The sequence below is a fragment of the Echiichthys vipera genome, assembly GCF_963691815.1.
Source record: "Echiichthys vipera genome assembly, chromosome: 7".
NCBI lineage: Eukaryota > Metazoa > Chordata > Actinopteri > Perciformes > Trachinidae > Echiichthys > Echiichthys vipera.
Window position 1 is genome coordinate 28,940,047 of NC_139832.1, and position 20,763 is coordinate 28,960,809.

The following is a 20,763-nucleotide window of genomic DNA, read 5'->3' on the forward strand; positions in this document are numbered from 1 at the left end:
ATAAGTTATGGTAGACACGCCTCTTCATCCACACACTATAGATTCTAATAGGCTTTTTCATTATGGGATTGCGCTCCACTGCATCACACCGTGGAACTTCTATTGTAATTCACATGTGTGTATTAAAATGTCATTAAAAACGAGACACATAAAGGCCCCCGTTATTGTTGAACACAGTTTCCGAACAGCACCTGAAGGCAGCAGCCCCAGCCCCCCACCCCCCCTCCTCTCCTCCTCCCCGCTCCCGGCTCACCTTGCTCAGTGAGCGGCCCGGCCCCCAGAGAACGCAGCACCGTGCCCGGGAGTGGCTGAGAGCTGACCTGGCAGCTCGTGTGGGTGGGTGGGTGTGTGTATGTAGCTTGGGAGCGCGCGCGTGTGCGTCAGTGTGTCCTGCCGTCAGTTTCCCGCCGGTTGAAGCATGGAGGAGTTAGCCAGAGAGAGCATCAGCCTGCTGGCTTCAGCCTCAGCCAAGCCCCCGCTTGACGTTGCCGCCGGGCCTCGGCTCGGCTCCGTGGGGGCCATTTTCATCATGCTCAAATCCGCCCTGGGCGCCGGACTCCTCAACTTTCCCTGGGCCTTCGAGAGAGCCGGGGGCATCCGCAGCGCGGTCACCGTCGAGCTGGTGGGTATTTAAAGCTGTAAAATACCGTCAAAAGAGGATGTTTCTGCCGTAGAGTTGGGGGACTCTCTGCATTGCTGCGGCTGGCTGAGCCCTCAAAAGTTTAAGTTTTTAAATGTTATTAACTGGAAGCTTTGGTATCTGCATCTTATCTGGGCTCCTGAAGGCTGAGCACTGCTGAGATCAATTAAGGAGATTGAGATGTGTTCCACCAGAAGGGAGAGGCCATGTTCCACTCGGGCACCCTTTCACATGCACTTTAACTCCATCCGTCTGACTCTTCTTCAGACCCACAACTCCTCTTGCATGTAACCTTTTCACCCCAATAGGTCACCACTTCGACCTGCACGGTCATCCTGTTCAAATAGTTCCCACTAATCTCAGCACCAGTTTCTCCACAACTGTTGGGGTCAAACCACTGTCCGAGAGTTGAACAGAAACCTTTAAATCACTCCTCTGTTCCCCCGGTGTCCCTGCCTGCACCGGCTGTGCTGCTTTCTAACTCTACGGAGTCTTTGTGGATAAATCACCTAACGGTTGAAAGAGAGTGGGTTCATTAATTTGATGTTTGAAAAGTATTCAGTTGAGTGCATCAGCTCCTTTGCTGCTCCTTTCTTCTGATTGATCACCCTGCAGACTTTGGACAGAATGAGGCCCAGTGTGTTTCTCCTTCATGTTGTGTCAGTTTTAATGTCATGTAGAAAGTTAGTTTGGCCTGTTTGATTCTTGTCAGGGCCTCCAATTGGAGTTGCATGTGAAGTACAATGAGTGAATTATCTTGTCCAGTAACAAGCTGTTAACTTTTTTTTATCCACTAACAATTCTAAGGCAGGATTCAATGACATTTCAATATTAAGCTGAACAGAACACATTATTAATAATAATGCCTTGAACTTATATAGCGCCTTTCATGGTACTCAATGTCGCTTAACAATTGGGGGGTTAGGGGTCAAAGGACTTGGTGAATAGAAATGTTTTGAGGTGCTTTTTGAACAAAGGCAGGGACGGGGCAGAGCGGACATGGAGTGCTAGGCTGTTCCAGAGTATGGGAGCGTTGACAGAGAAGGCGCTGTCCCCAAAAGTCTGCAGCCTGGTGTGGGGGGTGGCCAGCAGGTCCTTATCAGAGGACCGCAGGGAGCGTGACTGAGTGTAGGGGTGGAGGAGATCTGTGAGCACGTGTGTGCCGATGAACCTGTTGCTTTTTATTTTGGCGTCCATGTTAACCTCAGCTGCGGAACGGCAAGGTCTCTTCTATTTTGGGTCTTTTGACAGTCGTATGTTACACTTACAGTTTCATAAGACCTCTTTCCACTACCACACTGAAAGTGGGTGAGCTCAAGTGAGCCAAGGCCAGTCGGTTTTCCATTGACACTCACGGTTTTAAATCGCACTGCCGTGAGGGTGTGTCTCTGGGCAGAGAGACGGGTGCAGCAACTCATTTTTCATTATGGCTAAGAACGCGGAAAAATAAAACAAAGGCCAATAACTGACAGTGTTGATCTAACCAGAACTATCTGGACTAATAAATCATCAGCTCTAAAAATGTGTTGATAAGCCGTTGAGCGCTATGTGAGAAACCTTTATCCGCATCAGAATGAAAAGTCTTTCAGCGTCAGACGCAAGGTCGTCCAAGACTTAGCAGTATCGCCTGTGAAACAGAAAATTATAGAGGGAAAAAGAGGAAAGTAGTCAGGCTTGAAGTCAATTCGCTCCAGTGTGTATTTTTAGTCAGGAGTCAGACTGTTGTGCATTCGCTCCAGTGGGACATTTTCACATCAGTGTTTAGGGATGTGCGGTAGGGGTGGGAATATTTTGGTGTCTCACGATTTGATTCTATTCCGATTCTTGGTGTTAGGATTCGATGCAGAATTGATTTTTGATTCCAAATAATTCTCGGCTCATAACTATTCAAATCAATTTTTGAATTAGTACACGCTTCAGGATCTCCTCCAGTCCTCTGAGAGCTAATAAAGACAGTGTGGCAAATTCTGGCATGAAAGCACAAGATTCTACTTTAAACACACAAAGGCAAATCTATGACCAGATGTAATTCATTAATGTTTAATTTAACTCACGCCCCTCCTCCTCTACCCCCGAGCTCCTCCGCTCCCTCCCTGTTTTTTGTCATCAATAAACGGCTTGAGGTACACGCTACACGGAGGTAGGCTGGCTAACTTACTCATAGATAGCAACTGCTAACGTCATATGCTATGAGTACGCTTGGCTTGAGGGGTGTGCATGTGATATTGTAACATGCACGAGGGGGGAGGGGGGATCTGTTGCATGTGCACGATCTGTGACTGACAGACAGCTCTCACACAGCCCTGCGCTGAGTGGACAGGATGATACGGCATGGTCAATTAAAAAAAAACAAACCACAGGCTCTACAGTAGGTGCACGTAGAGGCACGTTTTTTTCCTCTAAACCCTGATGAGTTATGTTGTTCTAGCGGAGCAGAGTGTCGGTTTCAGTGAATATGATCATACAGATGTTGCCGACTGCGACTTTTATGTCTCAGAATCCTGTCCATTTCCAAAATAAAATTGTACAAAAGTAATACTACAAAACTGGTATTTTGCCACTTTAATTAATTTATTATTTAGTAATTTATTTATGAATATTTTAGTGTATATTTTAAAAACTTTTTTATCCTGAAATTCCACAGTGAAAAGTTCTGTTAATACTGGTTGTGTAAAACTTTATTCTGAAAACTGAAAACCGGACGTAGACACAACAAATACATTTGATGACTTGTATTTCAGGTGGTGTGTTTGTTTAAAGTTAATACTTCATCTCCTCTCTGCAGGTAGAGTTTTAGACTGCAGAGTGAGACAGACTGACAGTAAAGTCTTTAACTTCATGTCAGAGTTTTAGACTGCAGAGTGAGACAGAATGACAGTAAAGTGTTTACCTTCATGTCAGAGTTTTAGACTGCAGAGTGAGACAGAATGACAGTAAAGTGTTTACCTTCATGTCAGAGTTTTAGACTGCAGAGTGAGACAGAATGACAGTAAAGTGTTTACCTTCATGTCAGAGTTTTAGACTGCAGAGTGAGACAGAATGACAGTAAAGTGTTTACCTTCATTTCAGAGTTTTAGACTGCAGAGTGAGACAGAATGACAGTAAAGTCTTTAACTTCATGTCAGAGTTTTAGACTGCAGAGTGAGACAGAATGACAGTAAAGTGTTTACCTTCATGTCAGAGTTTTAGACTGCAGAGTGAGACAGAATGACAGTAAAGTGTTTACCTTCATGTCAGAGTTTTAGACTGCAGAGTGAGACAGAATGACAGTAAAGTGTTTACCTTCATGTCAGAGTTTTAGACTGCAGAGTGAGACAGAATGACAGTAAAGTGTTTACCTTCATGTCAGAGTTTTAGACTGCAGAGTGAGACAGAATGACAGTAAAGTGTTTACCTTCATGTCAGAGTTTTAGACTGCAGTGAGACAGAATGACAGTAAAGTGTTTACCTTCATGTCAGCTCCTCTGAGCAGTCTCAATGCATTTACCATAAATGCCAGAGTACGGGCGCACCACAAATATAGGGCCGGCTGGTTTGACTACGGAGAAGTGAATGACGGCTCTCTTGACCGCAGAGGGTGTTCGTAGTGTTGCCGAAGTTCTTGACTTTGATTTTGCAAACGTTTCATATTGAATGAGTCATGTCCAGCTCCGTTTTCCCTGGAGGTTGTGAAATCTAAAGTGGGCCCAGACACTTTCCTTCAATGACGGATGGGCTGGCAGTGACTGATTAGCCGGTAGCTTCCTGCAACACTGTTCTATGGAAGCCACAAAGTGCGCACAGTCGGGAAAAAGAGTTCGGAAAAATTGATTTTTGGAAGTTATGAATCGATTATGAATCTTAGGAGATCAGAATCACAATTTTTACATGAATCGTTTTTTTTTTGCCCACACCTAGTGTATAAAAGGTATAGACGGTAGTAATTTTTGCTACGGAATGGATTTTGACGTGTGACATGTAACTGGCAGAGCAGCTCTGACGCGACGACACAAGGAGTGCAGGCATAACAAAAATTGATAAAGCCTGCAAGGGAATAGTGACAGATGGAAGGGTGATATTCACTCGACCTTGAGCCAGGGGTGGACTGTATAAATGGTATAGAAAGAACATGGGTATGAATTTGCCCTGTGGTATGAATTCCAACTATACCTTGCTGGCTGATAGCCCTCATGAGTTGGAAGGAGCCCCAGCAGTTAAAGCTGCGCGAACAAGCGTAATTGTGAACGCGATCGTTGCATTTGACAGATTACGCCTGTTAACAATTGCATAAAAAAATAGGAACATTGGTTTTAAAATGTGGTTTATTAAAATATATATTTTTTTTATTGTACTCATTACAATATAATTATTTCGAGGCATCACACATGACTGTAGCTTTTAAATGAAGTTTTTAAAAAGGTCTCATGTACCCCTTTTAGTACTCCAGTGTACCTCTGGGGATAATTGCACCACCATTTGAGAAACCCTGGGCTAGTGGACTTCTGCTCAGCTTAATCCCAACAAAATGGTTTTATCAGCCTAACGTCGTTGAACATGAGCAGCCAATAAGAAATGTACTAAAAATGCTATACAATTGTTTGATATCAACAATGGGAGCAGAACAATGCAAAAAAAACAAATCTTCTGGAAGTACTAAAATAACCAACCAAAGTGTGCTAATTGGCTGTGTTGTATTTTTTTCCTTATTGAAAATTAAAAATGATTAATTGAAAAAATAACATTTATATTTACTCATAGTAAAAATGCGTTCTATAATGTTGAATGCTAAATTCTTTACATCTTGATCTGGGATGATGCCCTACATAAAATTAGTACTTTTAATATTTTCATATTAATACTATTTAAGATTGAATCAATGGCAGCGTTTAACGTGGGTGTTAAGCTCGGTTTGCACTATTAAAGAGCTCTGATGGGATTCTCCTCCTATAATCTCAAAAGACCAAACAAACCTGGACACCTTAGCTGATGCTAAATGAGGTCATAGACCTGAAGCAGAAGTTTTTTTTCTCTTCACTTCCCAATTAGGCCAGTTCTCCTCATTACACTGCACTGCTTCTAAATTTCTGAGTGGACACTTGACAGTAACTTTAGAGCTTAATTGGATCATAAACTTGCTCTTTTCCAAAGTCACTCCCACCAGACCTTATTTGCATAATTGCTTACATGTTGCAATGACTAATTCCAGACTTTGACCTTCTAGCTGTTCAGCAGGGATCTATAACCCTGAAGGATGCTTCCTCTCTCCACTGTTTCCTTGGTCTCTCTTTTAGGTTGTGTAGTTGGTTTTCGTATTGTTATTGGGGAAACACTATCTTCCGCAGCTCTCATTAGAGCTCAGTAACTTCCTGCTTCTTATCAACATGTTAACCCAGAAGACACTGGCATTAATCCTGATGCATAGCGGTCGAGGGAAGGCCCTCCTGGGCTCTGGAAACACTCTTTTTGCAATGCTTTTTCTTGTTGTGTGTTGTGTTGTGGTCTTTGCAGCTTGTTTCTATCAAATTGATGCAGATGTTCTCTCAATTGGCTTGTGTTTAGCATATGCTGTGTTTTTCGTAAAGTTGTAATCCATAAGATTTTCAACCAGTTAATTGTTAGTTAAGTCACTGTCTATCACAGAGTGAAATAAAATAGTGGCGGTTGATCATATGACCCTCCAATGAAACTATGTGTTGCCTCTTTGCTGAGTATTCCAGTCTGTGTGTCTGTGGAGACATTCCCTCTCTAAACGCAAATGTGCCGCCATGTTTGTGACACTGCTGACTGCGGACTGAATGGTTATGCTGCGTTCAGCTGTAATTGGAAATCAGGAACTTCCAACTTCTGAGTCAGGCTTTTCGTGAGGGCAGTGTAATAGTGTAGAGAGCGGTACAGAACAGTGCTACCTCTGATGAATGGTTACGGAAGTTCCCACAGGATTCCCAAAAAATGGTAAGACGGTCCTTCAATTAGCAGCTGTGCCAACTCTATTTCAGCAGCGCTTCTTCTACCCTGTGTACCAGGGCAGTCTGGGATCAGCAACTAATTAACTATTGGTGTGTTTACTAGTCTTGTAATATTGTAAGCCTCCAACATGCAGCTCTTTCTCAGATCAGCTGCCTGTTCCAACAGTGGAGACCGATGTTTCTAAAGTCAGTGGGTAATTGTGTTGAGTAATCGTGATCTCAATATTGACCAAAATAATCTGGATTATGCTGCTGTCTGGATCTCTGAATACCCTGGTATACCGTAATACCTGTATCTCTGAGCTCCATGGTTCTGCCCTCCTTCGTCCTCTCAGGTCTCCCTCGTGTTCCTGGTCAGTGGTCTGATCATCCTGGGCTACTCCTCGTCCATCAGTGGCCAGTGCACTTACCAGGCGGTGGTGAAGGAGGTGTGCGGGCCAGCCATCGGTCAGCTGTGTGAGATCTGCTTCGTCTTCAATCTCTTCATGATCTCCGTGGCCTTTCTGGTGATCCTGGATGACCAGCTGGAGAAGTGTGAGTTGGACAGTCTGTAGTGTGCAGGCCTAAGCACCAAGCACTGATTTTTACTTTTTTAGTCAAGTCTTTTTTTAGATTTATCCTTGTTATCCATGTTTGATTTTGAACAGACCTCCTTTCTGAAATGTCCCGTAGTGGTTTCCATGAACCGTCGAGCTCTAATGTGTGAGTGCAGGTTTCTCTCTGAAATTTGGCCCATGTCACCTGGAAAAGGAAACATCAACGTCTGTAATTGGAGTCTGTCACCTCCCTGAACTTTGAAGTTTGAAACTCTTGAGGTTTTTTTTCTTGTTAGTGGCTTTTGTCTCTTTTCAGTTAAAGGGCAGAATGATGTTTGTTGTATGTAGTGTTGAGTATCCCCTGATGGACAGTAATATTGAATCAGGTAAATGTGATATTAAGATTTTTTTATCTTTGAGACAGATACAGTGTGCATAACATTTTCTATATTTCCTGAATCGGTTCATAAATGTGCTGACATGTCATGCCTGTGTGTTCTGTCAGTGTGTGGCTCCCTGTATGAGCTCATTACTGATTTGCCGGAGTCAGAGATGCCGTACCACTTCTACACAGACCAGCGCTTTGGCCTTGTTCTGCTCTGCCTCCTCCTTATCCTGCCGCTATCCATCCCCAAAGAGATCAGCATTCAGAAATACATCAGGTGTGTGTGTGTTTTTGTATGCTGTATTTAAATTAACTTCTAGTTTGTGTGGGCAAAGGTGACAATAAGAAAAGGCCACACTCACGTTGTTTTTGTGCAACCACCACCAGAGGATGCACTGACTGACTGAACGCTCCCCTAAAGTGCATCAGTTACTGTAACAACATGTAAACAATGAAGAATAGCATGCAGTATAACTGCTCAAATGATCCCAGTATGAATCCAGAGCTGGCTTTTCATAGTTTTCTCAGAGGTCCCAATAGGTTGGCTAATTTTCATCATCTACGAAAATATGAACTTGAAGACTGAAGTTGTCAAAATGTCTAACATGCTAACGTTAGCTAATGCTACACTATGTCCTTTACAAACTAGGCTCTAGCTTAGACCTCCGTTCCAGTAAAAACCAGGCTAAGAGGTTGAATTGCCTTGAAGAGAACATTTCCACTTATATTCAGTTCAGAATTCACCTGTCAAATCAGGCTGGAGGTTAATTTGTCATTGTAATGTTAACATAGGGTTGCACAACAGAATGCAGTTGAAGTCTCTAATTATCTGGGCAGATCATATGGCCAGCATCTTAATATTAATAAATTGACATCTGATGTTGACCATTGTCCATGAACTTTTGACTTTGAGCACCAAGCATCACAACGTTAAATATTGAGTCATCCCACCGGAGTCCTGCGCTCTGTCAGCGCCCGTCAGCAGCCCGATCCTGGATGTGTGATATGGAGCCAGGTCTGCAGAGATGTGGGCACAACAGTCTCCTGTTGCTGGGTCACACCGGCTTCGGTGGCGCTTGGTCTGCTGTGATTTCCATGATTATACTTTAAATCTGGCTCCATCATTTTTCTCCAGTGCCACCGACTAGGACTGCACAATTAATTGAATATATATCGAGACCCGTGGGTGTGCCCGGCATGCTGTGTCTGGAGCGAAGAGAACCGATAGTGTCGACCCAGAGCAGCTTCATGTTTACCAAAGCTGAGAGAATTGAAAAATCTTTTGGAAACAGAGCATTCAGGACAGTCTGAAATTTGCGCAGCGATTTATTTTACACCTCATTATTCAATGTTTTGGCCACGCTTAATATGTACAATAGACACTGCAACATTATATATATGACAGAAACTAAGGAAAAAACATAAGAGGTCCCCTTAAATGCTGATGAAGCTAGTCTGTGTCACAGTCATGTGTGTATATGGTTAAATGACTGAAGGTACTGAGGCCCTGTGGTCAGTTTGCAGTAATCCACTCATCCATTGCACCTTGACTTAAAAGTCTCAGTGTTTGATTTGTGCCTGACCCAGGTGCTTTGTCTCTATTCTCTCACAGTGTCCTCGGCACTCTGGCTGCAACCTACCTGACCATTGCCATCATCATCAAATACCACACCTCGCCTTCTGTTCTGGTTCACATCGCCCCTCTCTACACTAGTGGGTATGTATATGTGTGTGGGTGTGGGTGTGAAAGGGGGGAGGTAAAATGATGGGATCCAGGGCTCCAAACAATCTATTTGCTCCACTGGTCACAATGGCTAGTCAAGTCAAAATGAGTGCAGAGTGTAGATGTGTCTAGCTGCAGACAAATTGGTTCCATCAGGCGTGCAGTGAATTCTCAACGCTGTAGTTAACTCACTAGTTTTCAGTCCTGTACACTGGTAGTAGGGGGAAATGGCTAACTAAACGTCAACTTGTTGTTTTAACACTGTACGTTTTGCATGGATGAAAAGACGAGGATGAACACAAAATATAACGCGTTCATTCGTGGTGGTAGGTGGATTTTTTTTCTTATAACTCCAGGTAAACCGGGACATTTAGAGACTAGTTTTCCAGATATGGAAACACCTGGAAATGGGTTAAAATTACCAAATATCTATGTTGTATTTTAGACCCTCACTCAGATCACCTAAGAAAACCTTGGTGTGTATTTAGTTTGAAACGCATCAGTCAGTCGCGTTGTGCACCAAACAGACTTAATCTTTTAGTAATCTTTTCAGCATCAAGTCAAGTTGAATTGTCAGTGAAGCTCAGTGGGAATGCTGTAGATGGTCATGTATCGAGAGTCATATTTTCAAAAACAGTTCTCATAAATGTCAGTCAGTGTTTTTGGAGTTTTATTTCAACAGCATCGCTGCTATACTACATAAAAATACAATACTTGAATAATTGAATACAATACTTTTAACTTCTACATTTAGCTGTTTCTGCTCATAAATAGTGCCATAAGAAAACGATAAATAAAATAAGCCAAAATGAATAGAGACACTGAAAACTGCACTAATGCAAATCCCTAGATTAACATCCTTCACAAAACTGTCCAAAACTGGACTTGACTCCATATAGAAGGGATAAATATACATTAAGCTGTTCCTGCTCATGTGCTTAAGAATAAAAAAACATGAAAATGGAAAATATAAATAAATATGTGTCTGCCCTCTCCTGGCAGTACACTGGCTGTATTTTTTGAGTTTTGGCTCTTTGAGGTTGCTGTAGTAAGGATGTAAAGTCAGCAGCCACAGAGCATATCGAGTATTTGCATGTATGAGCACACCTGTGGTTTTATGTTAAAGGTTGATATGTAGAATCTTTATTAAAAGCTACATTTTTTTAAAATAATGAATAATGAAAGTATTTCTTTTTCATAAAAAAAAAATTAAGTCTGAATTAATTTTTTAAGGGATTTTACAATTTGCGTTGCGGGTTGCCAGGGTTGTCTGTTGTTGGGTGCAGCTACTGTAGGCTGGCACTGGGTGAAATGGAGTTTGCCAATCCTTCAGCTGCTTATTTGTCCCAGCAGCTGAGTGACCAGAGACGGGCAAAATCCAGAGTCAGTATAGGACAAGCATTCACTCCATGGACTGAGAGAAAGGAGAGAAACGGCATTAAAACACGCGCCCAAATGGCTACATTTCTCCTTGATCGCTAAAATCCCGTTCATATTTACTTAGTTGGAACGGCTAAAGCTAACTATCAATCAAACTCCTCTGCAATACTTTTGTTTATGGTGTGATTGGCTGGAGGGGACGGGTTCAAACAGGCTCGAACAGACTCCGGTCTCCTGTCTCCTCAATTGACACAACTGCCGACTGCTGGAATTATTTTTTGTTGTTGGGACTACGACACCCTTTAACTGCTCCCTGCTGTCACCAGTCTTTCTACAAAGACTGTGTTTAACCCTGTTAGTATATCATTCTCAGCAAGAACACAAATAACTTTATTCCCCAAAAATATCAAAGTATTCTTTTGAATTTGTTTTGGTCTTGCGATGACAACAGACTCTGTACTCGGCAAAATTGTATTGCAACGATTGTGTCTGTGAATATATGCTTATCTGCCTGACTGAAGCAAGGTGTTTAATCTGCCTTCAAACCTCAACAGTTTGGGTGGAAATGAAGAGAAAACCAATTGGAACAAAAAAAAGTCAAGTTTTGTATTTAAGGTTTTCTTGTCTATACTTAATTAACACAACAGGTTCATATAATGAGGTTGCTTCCAGGAAATATAACCGTCAAGTGTCTTATCCATAAATCTGCTTTGAATCCAGGCCACCAGAACAGAAAAAGTAAACCCGCCTTCTCCTCTCTTTGAACTCTGGTGTCACTGTTAAGACGCTCTGTCTCTCTTACTTACTTACCTTGGCTGCTCTTGTCAGCCGTGTGCCTATTGACTGACAGATGAACTCCATGGTGAAGCATCTGTAAATGCCATGGCATTATGAATGGTACCCTAATAATAGCTTATTTCTTCTTCTTTTGGCATTTGTGAAGCTCAGAGAAATTACTCGTTTCTCCTTCTGTCTGTGTGCAGGATCAGCTCCTGGGCCTCCATGTTCAGCGTCATCCCGACCATCTGCTTCGGTTTCCAAGTGAGTGCAACAAATTCAAATTATACTAAATAACATTCATGTAAGACCCTTTGAGACATGGTTAACATGTGTTTGAAACATCATGCTGTGGTAGCGCTGGAGGCCACCTAGTGTGCAGCTGTGTGTGGAAATGCTTCAGTTATGGCTGCTAAAGTGCAAATACATGTGAGTACATTGAAGTGATTCCCCAGCAAGGTGTCTGGCCTACGGGATGTAGTGAGCCGGTATAACACCTGAGGCACCGGATGCTCTGGATGGAGTTTATGTTGAGAGACGCTGTCGCTATAAACGGATATCAGCAGAAAACAAAAAGCTCAGAAAAAGTGAAATCATCATCAGAAGACAGTAGATGGGTTTGGTGGCCGCGTGACGACTAATGCGTTCCTCCTCTTCTGCTCTCCACATGGACTGTTTACCCGCATGTAATCAAAGCCTGCTCAAACGAATTGGGAAATACTGCTCAGGCAACAAATTGTGCCATACTTCTTCAGCTACCCAAATCTTGTCCCGTTGCCTTTAGATTTTAAATTTCTGTGCCGAATCTGTTCATAGAGATTACCCAGTTAGCAATGAAGCATGAACTCTCCATAACCATTTGATCTTAAAGGGAGGATTTAGCCAAAATACAGAAACCATATTTTCCTCAATCATAAACTGCTCAGAGGAGCTGACAAAAAGGTAAACACTTTACTGTCATTCTGTCTCACTCTGCAGTCTAAAACTCTGACATGAAGGCAAACACTTTACTGTCATTCTGTCTCACTCTGCAGTCTAAAACTCTGACATGAAGGTAAACACTTTACTGTCATTCTGTCTCACTCTGCAGTATAATACTCTACCTGCAGAGAGGAGATGAAGTATTAACTAAAGTCTTCAAATTGCGTCAATTTTTTTTTTTGTGTCCACGTCCAGTTTTCAGTTTTCAGAATAAGGGCGCATACACACTGTACATTCGTACCGTGCCCAAACAGGTTCCAGGGTTAAAGTCTATCTTGTGTGACCAGTGTGAGTGCTTGCCGTCCACGGCCCGTTTGGGAGAGGTGGGCTTTTGTAAAGCATGTTTGCACAGGTACGGCTATGTGCATGCGCACGAGGCCTACGGCGGTTCTGACGTCATTTTATGTGCGCCTGTTCGGACATAGAAAAAAGGACGGACCATGCGCGGACATTTAAAACAATGGCGGCTCACGTTCATGTTGGTGCGATGCGGAGGTGGAGTGTTTACTGCAGATTTGGTCGGATGAAAATATTCCAAAACAGCCGGACAAGACGCACAAAAACTCTGAGGTCTATGGAAAGATTTGTAAACAAAGCGACGCATCGCGATGACATCAATGAGTGTGACGTGATGACGTATAGGCAGCAAGAAGCATTCGCGCCGAGGCCCAGGTAGTGTGAGTACAAACGGGCCTGGGGGGAGAGGGAGGGGGGGGGCAAGTACCCTAAAGCATAGGGCACGGTACGGATGGACAGTGGCAGTGCGCCCTGAAGCGTCACTAAACCAGGCCCAAGTACCAAATAAATATGGGAATAAGATTAATTGCATAATTTTCACAGAACTTTTCACTGTGGAATTTCAGAACAAAAGGTCTTTCAAAATATACTTTATATTGTGAAAAAAAACAACGGGCTTTCCTGCCTCTTTTTATTGTTGTCATGGTACAGACTAGGGTTATGCGTAGGTCTAAACACCAGTCTCTACATCAATATATGTTCTCAGGCAATGATTCATCTCATATTTTCAATGCAGAGTTTAGGCTTTACTGCCCTCCGGCAGATGGTATACACTCAGCCATTTTATCAACTCTTTTGAGCATATCTCAATAAAAATGTAAAGTAATGTTGTCTTGGCTGCAGGGGTTGTGTAATAGGTGTGCTGTGTAGTTATGATGTGCTTCAGAGCATGTTTCTTTTTTGATTGTTTTATCACACTATTTGTGTGCAGGCATGCAAACATAGTCAGTGTATAGCTGGAAATACTTTCACTTGAAACTGTTTGCACTAACGTTCTTATCAAAAGGAGAAAATATTTTTCATTTATCAAGTATTCAATTTCCATAGGACTGTACAAAAATAGGTCATACATTTACCATGTGGTTATTTTATATAGACAATTTATTTATTGTACTACCAGAAAATCAGGATAAAAGATGTTGTCTATATTGCCCAGCCCTGCTTTGAACAGAAAGTCTTTTTGCTAAGCTAAGCTAATTGCCTGCTGGCAGTAGCTTATTTTTTTCCCTACAGACATGAGAGTGGTATCAATCTTCTCACGTTAACTCTTAACTTAACAAAGAAGAGAATATACATCAGTCCTTTACTCTGGATAATCTAGAGCTCATTGTGAACAGTTGCCATCGGAACTGTTAGAATTGTATTGGGTTGGAGGCAGACGTTTCAGACAAAACCTTGAAGAAAACATATCTGCATTGTGGGACACCACTAGAGGTAAATAAGCGCTTCAGCATATTTCAATGATGCAACAGAGGCAGACATTGATCTGCTACAGAAGTTAACAAGAGTGTGTTTTTTCTCAATCTTCGGGAGCTGGACTCTCTTAGGATTGTGTGTTTAAGTGTAGTAAAGGTCATCAGCCTGGGGCCGCTGTGCTCCACAGGATCTCTGCAGAGTGAACTTTTCATATTTAATAGCAGGGTATAGTACAGGGGAAAAAGCTCATACTGTCAATCTAAAGCAAGACTGACTGATGTGTAACTTCCCAAGTTGCCAAGGTAACCCCTGAGGAAGCCTTGCAGGATCTAATAAAAGGAGGGTAAGGTAGGAACGGACTGATGCATGTCCCCTCACACAAACGCACACAGAGAAACACTCCTCGGGGTGAGTGATTGCACTGCAAAGGATTGAAAAGAGAGCTGGTGAGCTCCTGAGAGGAGTGGAGGAGGGGATGCAGGAAAAGAGAAGTGAGATTCAAAACGGGACAATGGCAGCTGGGATCAAGTGGGGACAAGAGACTGTATCCTGACCTCTGCCATTTGACTCACCCTATTGTGGTGCTTGGAGCCCATAGCCTTCATTTAATTCCCTATCTCATCTCAGTTCATCACACCTGCAGCGAGATCAGAGATAATAAGACCTTTGGATCCTCACCCTGCACTGAGTTTCAAACCAATGAGAAAAATCTGAGGTTGGTTTCAGGAGAAGCACACAATCTCTCTGACCAACAACCGGTCCCAATTTAAGTGAATCTGTATAACATCTCACTGGAGTTTATTCCGAACTAGTGTTGGTCTATTGGACAAAAATATTTATATATATTCTTTGGCCATTTTATTTAGCTAATTAACTGGTCTCCCTCTAAAGAACAAGTTTTGGCTTACACTCCATGGACAGCAGGGAATAACTGATTTCAGAACCAGCATATTTTCATGTCTTACTCTGTGAATTAAGGATTTATTTAAACCAAATGACGTGGTGATTGTTGTAACAGTAGAAAGACTATTTAAGATGGGTCTGGTGAGTTTTATTCAGGCTTGACTACCAACAGCCCTGGTCAGCAATGTCGCTCAAAATTAATCACGCTCCAGCGTGGAGATGTACTGGATCAGACCTCCCGCGGGAGGGTTTAGGTTGGGTCTGTGGGCAAAACCTTTTACCCCCGGTGATGATAAAAATCGTGTAGTAGTGGAAACACTGATTTTAATAAGTTAGCTGGCTCATGTTGGCTCGCTTGCTAATGCGGCCGAATTGCTAGGTAGCTGACATTGCAAAATAATGACTTTAATGGTTAATGTTAGCTAATTCATCCAGACACCCATGGCTGCTCTGGCTAGCTTGCCGTTGGCAAATTACTTAATGAGCTAGCATTATGAAGAAAACAATGCGAGATCCATGCAGCTTACCTAAGTCACAGCTAGCTGGCTTACATTTGCCTGCTTGCTAATGTTAAAGAAAATGCTGACGAAGGGTTTGCAGCCGTCTGATGCAGAGGTGGAATGTTTACTACAGATATGGTCAGATCTAACTGGTCTATGGAACCCGTTTTCGAAAACAAAGCGCTGCATTGCAATGCCGTCAACCCTGCCTATGTCGTATAAGCAAGAAGCAATCGTGCCGTGGCCTGGATCTTTTGAAGCAATGTGGGTGCAGGCTAGGCCTAGACAGCAGGGAGGACGGAGGGGGGGACAATCGGGATTGAGCATGGTGCAGATCAACTGGGCCAAATGTGAGTGCACCCTTAGACAATGGATGCCTCTTCCCCCCATGTTTTGGTCATATCAATGTGAAGGAGAAACAAAGGCCAATCCCCCACAGCTGAATGTCTCAGCTCTAGACACAGAGTCTGCTTTGGAGACTTCAGTGAGGACATGCTGTTCTTGCAGAAGATGGAGGATGGAAGGCTTCAGCAAATACAGCCCCAATAGCTTGGTTGACCCATTGTCATTCCGTACACCCAGATGTCCTCTTCCAAATACTAGAGACTACGCCCTCAAGTTTTGTCTGTCTCTTCAGTGCATGCAGACACCACAGAAGAGACGAGGGCACATTTCTCAAGTAAATGCAGAAGCTGCTGGATAATGACTAGACACAGCTGGCACCACCGATCGATTAAGGGAAGTAAACCTGGTACCTTCAGATGTTCTGGTCCACCTCCCACTAGAGATGTTCACAAGTCACGTTTTGCTAGTGGCATTCAAGTCTCAAGTCTTTGATGGGCATGTCTCTTAGGGCAGCAGCAAGTCCTAATCAAGTCTTTAAAGGTTTTAATAAATAATAATATAGAGTTGCAGAGTTATAGAGTTCAACCGTATTGTATATTACACAAAGTCCCAACTAATGATACAATCTAGTGTAAATAAACAAAAGTCTGCTGCTCCCTTTACCTGAACTAATCCCAGACACACCTGAAACTCCAGGTCCTGCTCTCATTGGAGGATTTGAAAGAAGTTTGAAATAACCTGGAGGCAGACACACCTGGCTGTAGATATTCTGCATGATATATTCATGATTATGGTGGATTTTGATATATTTGCTGTTTTCACTTATTTGATATATTTTAATATTAATCATGTATTTTGTATTTGCTGCTAATTATGTTTGTCAGAAACACTGTTAGTCGTGCTGCTGTTTATCTTGGCCAGGGCACTCGGAAAAAAGAGATTTTTAATGTATGTGTCAATGTCAATTTCTGTGAAATAAAGGTGAAACAAATAATAAGGCAGTAAACGTTACATGGTCAACAATACACCTGTAACGTAAACTTGCCTCTAGCTATTGGCTATCAGCTATCTGGCAGCACTGGCAAGCAAAGATTTTTCAAAAACATTTCATTCAACATACGGCAATCCAAAAGTTAGTCTCTAACAAAGCTAACATTAGTAGCAATCTTATTTAGTTTTGCATAAAGTTTTTAAAGACAAACAATATGACAAATGGTAATGAACTGTAGCAGCAACTTCTTTGCCGGGGTGAAGTTAGTTTGAAGTTGTATATTTGACGGATAGGCTGGGACCGGGGTAAATATCAGTCAGTATCCATCTTAAAACTAACCTCAGCCCCGTCAACAGCAGGTGACGTGCTCTCCATGGTCTCATATTTGTAGTGTAGCTGCTTGCACATCAGATGCGTAAAGTTACGCATGGTGGGAGAGAATGACACTCTGCTTGTGATGTTAATGCCCAAAAAGCAAATAAATAAAAAGATTGTGAACGAGTCCCAAATCTCAAGTCTTTGGGGGGGCACGTCCAAGTCAAGTCACATTTGTGTGCGACTTAAGTGCGCTTCGAGTCAGAGTGAAGCTTTAGTCCTCATCTCTGCCACCCACAGAAACCTGGGCAGGAACTTGTGATATTTGACTGAAGAGCTCAGTTCAATGGAGTTTTACTGAATGATGTGCTACATGCAGGGCCCAACCTTGATAACAGCCTTTTAACGGGTCCTCCTCCATTTTCAATCACAGCAGATATGTAAAGAATGTTTTACTTTGGAGGGAATCGCTTAGTGCTCTAACTGAGAAATGCAAGAAAGGTAAGAATTGCTTTAAGATGGCGATGGGGATTCCCCTGAGGGTAAGTGAACGGGGGCGTGTTGAACCACGATTGAAACGCAGATACAGAGTTGACTTGGTCTGAGCAGAACAGACAGACCTGCAGATATATCAGCAATCACCATTTGCTGATGGGAAGCCCAACACTAAACCAAACACACAACAGTTGATATTACCTTTAATCTTCTCGTGTGTGTGTGTGTTCGTTCCAGTGCCATGAGGCATCCATTGCCATCTACAGCAGCATGGAGAACCAGCGGCTCTCTCATTGGGTCTTCATCTCTGTGGTCTCCATGATCTTCTGTCTCATCATCTACTCCCTCACAGGTCAGACAAGCTTCTACTTCTTCTACTTCCCCTCTCTTGTGTGTTTGGGTGGTTTGTCTGTTCCTGAGGTATGATTGCACCACTTTTTTCCATCACAGCTACTGTATGTGCTGTCAGGGTGAAGTGAGGAGTATATTATGGAGGTTGCAACTTCTAGGCAGGGCTGCACAACAAATACTTTTTTTTTATCATCAACAACTTTGGCAATAAACACATAGCTAAAGACAGGGATTGTTTGAGTTAGTTGAAAGGGTTTCAGTAAAAGTTTTTTTTTTTTTTAATTCAACAAGGTTGCAAGCAGCAAGTAATATCATTATCGCTATCATTATCATAACTTATTCGCATATCACATTTTACTCATATCACGCAGCTCTACTTCTGAGTTGGAAAATGATGCTTGAAATGTATGAATGAAGATTGTTAGCCGTTCTAGGAATGGTGTGTGTCTAAAACTGAAATACGTCAACATCTAGTGGATGGATTGCAGTGAAATTTCTTTTAAATCTACAGTAGTTAGTGACGCTGCTGACAGCAGTTGGTCTGACGGCTCAGATCGTCCCCAACGTGTGTGTGTGTGCGTGCGTGTGCGCATGCGTGTGTGTGTGTGTGTGATTTAGGGGAAGGACTGGAAGAAGGTGAATGTGTTTGAATAAAGTTTATAAAGAGGAAAAAAAACACAATTGTCAACACACATAGTGACAGTGAACGTGACAAGATGGATGCCCTGAAAGAACAGGCTCGCCAGCAGTTACATCTTAACCCCACAGATCCCTCTAGAAATAACGTATCTCAAATCTTATGGAGTACAACTTTAACACACATAATGTCCCCTTCAGTGATACTTGTGATAACTTTGGTGATCCTCTAGTCCCATCGTCAGGTCTAGATGTCTTTGTCCGATAATATGACCAAATAGCTGCAAAACTAATGACATTCCCATCAGCCTAATCTTTACTTCGTGTTCAGAGCTAATTAGAAAAAAATAATAATTTTGCCAACATGCTAAAATAAGATGGTAAACATGTTAAACACTAAACTTAACAAATATCAGCAAGTTAGCATTTTCAGTGCGAGGATGTTGGCATGCTGTTGTTGACATGTAGCTTCCTTCTTACTCTGTTGCAGGGGTTTATGGGTACCTGACATTTGGAAAGGATGTAAAGGCCGACATTCTGATGTCGTACACCGGCGATGACATTCTGATGCTCATCGCTAGGCTGCTGTTTGGAATTTCCATCATCACCATCTATCCGATCATCCTGCTGTTGGGCAGGTCAGGGACACGGCCGTAGTCACTTTATATCACTTCAGTTGAATCATAAAAAGAGTCTCTCTCACAATTTCTCTTCAATTAAATTAGTCTTTCTCTACATTTCCCTTAAATCAAATGAGTCCTTTTTTTTCTCTCATCATTCTCAAATTTACTGCATTTTCTTGTGAAGCACTTTGGTGCGGCTCAGCTGTCTGTAAATGTGCTTTATAAATTTTGACTTGATTTAGTTAAAAATAATGTAATCAATAAAGTTTAAATAAAGTTTCCTACATCGGTCTTATTTTTGGTAAATACAGTAGTGCTGTACACAGAACCACTGACCCCAGGAAGACTAGCGACCACTTTATGGAAGCTAATGGGGATCAAATGGACACTAATGAATACGTAAAGACTGTCTGTAGCCTTAGCAATTGATCAAAAACAAACCTGTTCCTGCACAGATCAGTGATCCAGGACCCCCTGTTGAGCCGATGGCGGAGGCGGTACGCCATGGTGACAACAGAGTTTGAAAACCGCAGCCGCTACGTGCTGACAGTGCTGTGGATAGCCATGACACTGCTCATCGCCATGTTTGTACCAGACATCAGTAAGGTCATCAGTGTCATCGGAGGCATCAGCGCCTTTTTCATCTTCATCTTCCCAGGTACCACTCCGGTCACAGACTTAAAGATATACTATAATGTGTGTGTCTATATATCATGTGTCGTATATATCTATATGTGTTACAACTCTTAAACCCTGTGATGTGTTTGGACAGGACTGTGTTTGATGTTTGCCATGCAGTCGGAGCCAGTGTCCTGTAAAACCAGGTAAGAATACATTTGATTGAAATGTTAAAGGCATAGTCCGGCTATTTTAAAGTGGTCGTATGAGGTACTTATTCATAGTCGGTGTATTACCTACAGTAGAGTGACTGACAGTTAGCAGTTTTAGTTAGTTAGTAGTTTTGGGGAAGCAGACAAGAGAATTGACACAGAAGCTGCTGTGGATTGGGGCATGAAGGGGAAGATACTTGCACTTCCCCAGGATATCAAAAACGATCTTCCTTTTGTCTGAGGGGAAGCTTTGAAAACCCCTGGGAAAGACCAGAGGGATGATGCTTTTTCTTTATTGTATTTATTTTACAGAAAGGTTTTGAGAGTTGTTTGCAACATTTTCTTTAGTTGTTACATGTCTCTTTGTGGCTTGTACCTTCTCCTCCAGAGTCATCCTCACAGTCTGGGGAGTGGTGACCCTGCTCTGTGGAACTTTCATCTTCGGTCAGAGCACAACTACCGCTGTCATGCAGGTCCTCGGAAAGATCTGAGTGCCCCCCGTCCCTCACCAATCCAGGGTTTTCTATTGAGACGGCGGTGACCCTTTGCCTCTCCCTTAAAGAGCCCGTGGTAAATTGTCTTTAAAAATGGACGTGGCCCATGAACAATCAAGAGACCCCTCATTACTTGCAACCCATGGCTTTTACCCTACCACAGTGGATTAAATCTAGTAAATATCCATCCATCGGTGTCG

At 42.5% G+C, this 20,763-nt stretch overlaps 1 protein-coding gene across 1 annotated transcript; it reads left to right on the forward strand.

Annotated features, from left to right (window-relative positions):
• Positions 1–418: 418 nt before the first annotated feature.
• slc38a8a (solute carrier family 38 member 8a) lies at positions 419–20,560 on the forward strand (the record flags this gene model as incomplete). Its single annotated transcript, XM_083916990.1, has 10 exons — positions 419–622; positions 6,921–7,119; positions 7,627–7,783; positions 9,119–9,223; positions 11,593–11,650; positions 17,867–17,981; positions 19,107–19,254; positions 19,695–19,897; positions 20,012–20,063; positions 20,458–20,560. The coding sequence occupies 10 exons, from the start codon at positions 419–421 to the stop codon at positions 20,558–20,560; spliced, it is 1,344 nt and encodes a 447-aa protein (XP_083773116.1).
• Positions 20,561–20,763: the final 203 nt, after the last annotated feature.